The 6000-nt window shown below is 48.4% G+C and overlaps 1 protein-coding gene across 1 annotated transcript in view; it reads left to right on the top strand.

The window, feature by feature from the left end:
- The first annotated feature begins 639 nt into the window (after positions 1–639).
- The window catches only part of LOC115900314 (translation initiation factor IF-2-like), a 26194-nt gene continuing 20833 nt past the window's right edge, over positions 640–6000 (top strand). The window contains exons 1-2 of the mRNA XM_030940161.1: positions 640–686; positions 1179–1785. Of these exons, the coding sequence (XP_030796021.1) occupies positions 640–686; positions 1179–1785 (654 nt within the window). The remainder of the gene's footprint in view (positions 687–1178; positions 1786–6000) is intronic.

The raw sequence follows: 6000 nt of genomic DNA, 5'->3' as shown, positions 1-6000 counted from the left end.
GGTCTTGAACTCCTGACCTCAGGTGATCTACCTGCCTCAGCCTCCCCAAGTGCTGGGATTATAGATGTGAACCACCGTGCCCAGCCCAAGATTGTGTTTTAAGAGGCACTATATCATAGAGTTCAAGTGCATGAACTTTGGAGCCAGACTCAAGTCTCTGGTCTGTCATTTACTAGTTGCTGACCATAAGCTAGTTATTTAACTTCTCTAGATCTCAGCTGCTCATACGTAAAATGGGAAGAGTAATAAAGAATGCCTCATAAGGCTGTTGAAGGATTAAATGAGATAATTCCTATAAGGCATTGTGGTTAGACGACAAATCAGGATGTTCAGGGGTTTCTTTGGGTCCTTAAGAGAAAGCTGGCTCCAGGGGTCCAAGTTAGCTCAGCTCCGGAAGCTCCCCTTTCTAAAAAGGCCATTTTCCCAACCAGGAAGCGTCCCATTGTCACATAGTCATGTAGATGTGCTGGACCCTCAGAACTGCAAATGCATAGAACTGATTCACAGTGGGACGTCCCTCTGTTCTTGAACATTGGCCAGAATATGTTGTACACGTATACACGTGTCAACTGTAGGGTAAAGAGAAGTCGCAAATGCTGTGACCTCTAACTCCTCTTTGCTTGTAAGTTACCCCTCCCCATGAACTTTGTATATTTACACCAGAGCCAAGGAATGCAAGTGCAAAGGTGAGGAAGGCTTCCCAGAGGGGATGACCCAGTTCGTTCTCAAAGGATGGGAAGGATCTTTGGAGGATAGAGAGGAGCTGACCCTTAGGCAGAGCAGAGGGCCACCGTGGGCCAACTCCTCATCATCCTAAAAAACCAGCTCGGGCCGGGCGCGGTGGCTCAAGCCTGTAATCCCAGCACTTTGGGAGGCCGAGACGGGCGGATCACGAGGTCAGGAGATCGAGACCATCCTGGCTAACACAGTGAAACCCCGTCTCTACTAAAAATACAAAAACTAGCTGGGCGAGGTGGCGGGCGCCTGTAGTCCCAGCTACTCGGGAGGCTGAGGCAGGAGAATGGCGTAAACCCGGGAGGCGGAGCTTGCAGTGAGCTGAGATCCGGCCACTGCACTCCAGTCCCGGCAACAGAGCGAGACTCCGCCTCAAAAAAAAAAAAAAAAAAAAAAAAAACCAGCTCAAGCTTTCACTTCCTTGTGACCTCCCTGGTGACCAGTGAGCCCAGGCGCAGCCCCTCTCCCGGAACAGGGCACGCCCTCCTTCCAGGCGCGGCCCCACTCCCAGAAGAGGGCGCGCCCTCCTTCCAGGCGCGGCCCCTCTCCCAGAACCGGGCGCGCCGTCCTTCCAGAGGCAGCCCCTCTCCCAGAACAGGGCGCGCCCTCCTTCCAGGCGCAGCCCCACTCCCAGAAAAGGGCGCGCCCTCCTTCCAGGCGCAACCCCTCTCCCAGAACAGGGCGCGCCCTCCTTCCAGGCGCAACCCCTCTCCCAGAACAGGGCGCGCCGTCTTTCCAGAGGCAGCCCCTCTCCCAGAACAGGGCGCGCCCTCCTTCCAGGCGCAACCCGTCTCCCAGAACAGGGCGCGCCCTCCTTCCAGGCGCAACCCCTCTCCCAGAACAGGGCGCGCCCTCCTTCCAGGCGCAACCCCTCTCCCAGAACAGGGCGCGCCCTCCTTCCAGGCGCAACCCCTCTCCCAGAACAGGGCGCGTCCTCCTTCCAGGCGCAGACCCTCTCCCAGAACAGGGCGAGCCCTACTTACACGTGCAGCTCCTCTCCCAGAACACGGTGAGTCATCCTTCCAGAGACAGCCACTCTCCCAGAACACGGTAAGTCATCCTTCCAGAGGCAGCCCCTCTCCCAGAACACGGTAAGTCATCCTTCCAGAGGCAGCCCCTCTCCCAGAACAGGGAGCACCCTCCTTCCAGGTGCAGCCCCTCTCCCAGAACACGGTGAGTCATCCTTCCAGGTGCAGCCCCTCTCCCAGAACAGGGAGCACCCTCCTTCCAGGTGCAGCCCCTCTCCCAGAACACGGTGAGTCATCCTTCCAGGTGCAGCCCCTCTCCCAGAACAGGGCGCGCCCTCCTTCCAGGTGCAGCCCCTCTCCCAGAACAGGGCGCGCCCTCCTTCCAGGTGCAGCCCCTCTCCCAGAACAGGGCGCGCCCTCCTTCCAGGTGCAGCCCCTCTCCCAGAACAGGGTGCACCCTCCTTCTTCCCTCTGGTGCTCTCGCTTGCATATTCCCCACTGTCACATTTAACAGCCACCACCTCATTGTCTCTGAGCTAAGCTCTTCCTTCTAGATGCCAGGGAATTCCTTAAATGTTGGGTGTATGAGTATTCACTCTCATCCTCAGATCCCAGGACTTTTGCCAGCATCAGGGACTCTGTAAATGTTGTTGAAATACTAATCTGATGGGTTTCCTTATTGATCAAATGAGGGGGTTGGCCTCATTCAGAATTTCCCAGTGGTTCACTGTGTAATATTTATTCTTTGCAAAGCTAACGTACTTTACCTGAAAAGGGGTTCCATGATTAAATAAGTTTTGCAACTACTGGGTTAACTTGATTAAGCAGATTTCTTTATCATGACTGCTCGTATCTGGAATGTGGTATAGAGTGTTTTCCAAACTTATCTGAAGACAGAATCCTGTTTTCTTGCTGTTCTCCTAAGACAGTGATCCCAGCACAAACTTTGCTAATCCCCATCTTAAAGATTCTTCTAGCACCATGTTTACCTGCTAAAGACTCTGTTGCAAATAATTAATCTGTGATAGATTTAAATAAGCAAATTGTTAGGTAGAATGACTTTATATATGACAGCTGGACAATATCCTGTGGAAAGGATAAGAAAAAAAATTCACTGTGAATTAGTTTATGTTATAAAAACTCTTTTTCATGCTTGATCATCAGCTGGAAACGGCATAGAACACGCTGAGGCTGGCAATTATCTTCTAACTCCCAACTACAACAAATTTTTTAAAATGTTACACCAAGTTCAATTATTTATGCTTTTTAAAATTGAGAAAAGAGGCTGGGCGTGGTGGCTCACACCTATTATCCCAGTACTTTGGGAGGCTGAGGCAGACAGATCACCTGAGGCCAGGAGTTCGAGACCAGCCTGGCCAACATAGTAAAACCCTGTCCCTAGTAAAAATACAAAAATTAGCCAGGCATGGTGGTGTGCACCTGCAGTTCCAGTTACTGGGGAGGCTGAGGCAGGAGAATCACTTGAACCCAGGAGGCAGAGGTTGCAGTGAGCCGAGATGGCACCACTGCACTATAGCCTGGGTGATACAGCAAGATCCTGTCTCAAAAAAAAAAAAAAAAAAAAAAAAAGAACTGAGAAGAAGTTCTTTCTTTCTTCAAAGGAGAATTGGGGGAACGATCTACTATTTTCTAAGGATAGACTCTTCCACTCCCCGATATTAACTGAGTCCAGTGGAGGCATTCAGAATCCATCAGTGAAAAAAAACACCTTCTTTTCTTCAGATTAAAACAAAAGTTGTGCTGATAAGTAAGTTTTCCTTGAAATTCCAAGATCTCTTTCAGCCTCATATCCTCTGGATGGTTAGTGGACAAAGAGTGCTTTAGTCTGAATCATACCATATGATCCACCTACAAAATCACCCTGAGTCTGCGTGGGAGAGACAGAGGTATTCATTCATTCCTGACTTATTCATTCCACTCTGCTTTTTCACTGTGAGATGACGATGATTGATGGTGCTGATGATCACGATGATGATGACCATGATGGTGATTCCTACTGTTATTTTGACACAGAGCCTCACGCCGTTACCCAGGCTGTGGTGCAGAAGTGAGATCCTAGCTCACCACACCTTCCAACTCCTGGACACAAGCGATCCTCCCATCTCAGCCTCTCAAGTGCCTGGGACTACAGGCGAGCACCACCACACCCAGTTAATTTTTTAATTGTTTTGTAGAGATGGGATCTTGCTGTGTTGCCCAAGCTGATCTTGAACTCCTAGCCTCAAGTGATCCTCCTGGCTCAGCCTTCCAGGGTGCTAGGATTATGGACATGAGCTGCCATGCTTGGCCCTGTGAGATTACTTTTAAATAGACTTAGTGTAATTAACCTTACACAGAGATGCTCTATGGTACCATTCATACCCAGAGCTCCTCCTGAGACCAGGCTGAAGGCTCAGCAGAAACTACCTCTCTGCCTGGCTACCTCTGTGTACTCTCCCACCTCCCTCACCACGCAACAGATTTCCCCTGAGGGAATCCCCATCTCAGGCTGTGCTTCTAGGGAAACTGACCTAAGACAGGCTCACTTTCTTTTTCTCTCCTCGTTAACCAGCGTTCTCTCCCTACCCAGTTTTTGGCACCAAAATGGCTTGGGTTTGCGATGGCACCAGTTTGAGATCAAATTTTTAAAAAATCAACTTGCTATAGTCTCTAGGTCTCCTGGTTCCAATTTTTTTAATAATCAGATTGGCCAGGTAACAACGGCTGAGTTCTGTCTGCCCTGATCACGCCGTGCAGATAAGCGTCTATCAGGAAAAACAGTCTTCAGAGAAGGTGTGGCGGGCGGGGTGTGCGCTCAAGGCATAGACCTTGTGCAGCTTGGACTTTTCCATCAGAATGTGCATAGCTTTGAGGTCAAGCATCATGGCGTTTGTTGTTGTTGTTGTTGTTTTGTTTTGTTTTTTTGAGATGGAGTCTCTCTCTGTCACCCAGGCTAGAGTGTAGGGGCACAATCTCTGCTCATTGCAACCTCTGCCTCCTGGGTTAAAGCGATTCTCCTGCCTCAGCCTCCCCAGTAGCTGGGACTATAGGTGTGCCACCACGCCCAGCTAATTTTTGTATTTTTAGTAGAGACAGGGTTTCATCATATTGGTCGAGCTGGTCTCAAACTCCTGACCTTGTGATCCACCTGTCTCAACCTTGCAAAGTGGTGGGATTACAGGTGTGAGCCACCGGGCCTGGCTAGATCATGCCTTTTACTGCCCATACCCAAGAGATTTAATGACACACTGTAAGGTTTAGAATGTACTGAGTAAGTGAGTCAAGAAATGAATCTTTCCATGGCTCACCTCAGCCCACGATGACCCTTCCCTTCTTTGCAGCCTTTGCTTTTTACAACAGGTACACCATACCATCAAGCATCAGACTATGCCATAGCTTGCATTATTTTCCAGCTCTTTATGTATGTGATGGCCTCATTTCTCTAAATTGTAAAACCTCCAAATTAGACACTATACAACAAGTCACTCATTTTGCTTTTTAAAGCATTTATTAAGTGCTGGGAGCCAGGCAACAGGCTGGATTCTGAAGATTCAACAAGAAACAAGCAACAGTGCCTACCTTCAAGAAATGCACAGTGCTGTGAGGAAGATAAGTCAGTAGCCAGAAACGTGAAATAAACACTGTGGATAAAGATGAGCCCCGGCTGCTGGGTAAACATGGATGAGGGAAACATACCTCAGATTGCACATTTCACAGGGTTGTGGTCAGGACTGGATGATATAAACAATCTGGATGTAATCAATATTAAGAATTTTGCACATGGTGTCTGCTCCATAAATACTAGTTCACATAACATTCTCCTTCCTTTTTGCTAAACCTTGCTGCAAAGGACTCTTGCTAGAAGATAAATTAAGTGACTTCTTAAGAGATACTGTTTTTAAGAGCACTGATAGATATAACTGATGTGATATTTTTAGGCTGGAAATAGGCTTTATTGTATTCACTTCCCTACATGCCTCCTAGTACAGTTTGATCATTCTGAAAATTGGGCAGTATCACCTCTCCACAAAAGGGTCTGCTTCTCATCCTAACGAGAGCTCTTTTCCTCCCATCTCATGACTCTTAGAAGGGCGAGTAAGCGGACTTGAGAGACTTGAGCTCTGATCCTGATTCCCTGACAATCTTTCTGATCACGGACAAGTTACTTTCCTAAATCTCATTTTCCTCTGCTATACGTGGGGGAAATAGTACCCACCTCAAAGAATGGTTGTGATGACTCAAGAAGATAACTCATGGATAGATCTTAGCACACTCAATCATTCAACAAATGTTAATT

The sequence above is a fragment of the Rhinopithecus roxellana genome, chromosome 11 (assembly GCF_007565055.1).
Source record: "Rhinopithecus roxellana isolate Shanxi Qingling chromosome 11, ASM756505v1, whole genome shotgun sequence".
In the NCBI taxonomy this organism is placed as follows: Eukaryota; Metazoa; Chordata; class Mammalia; order Primates; family Cercopithecidae; genus Rhinopithecus; species Rhinopithecus roxellana.
Note: the sequence above shows the minus strand (reverse complement) of the source record. Positions and strands in the feature narration are given on the sequence as shown.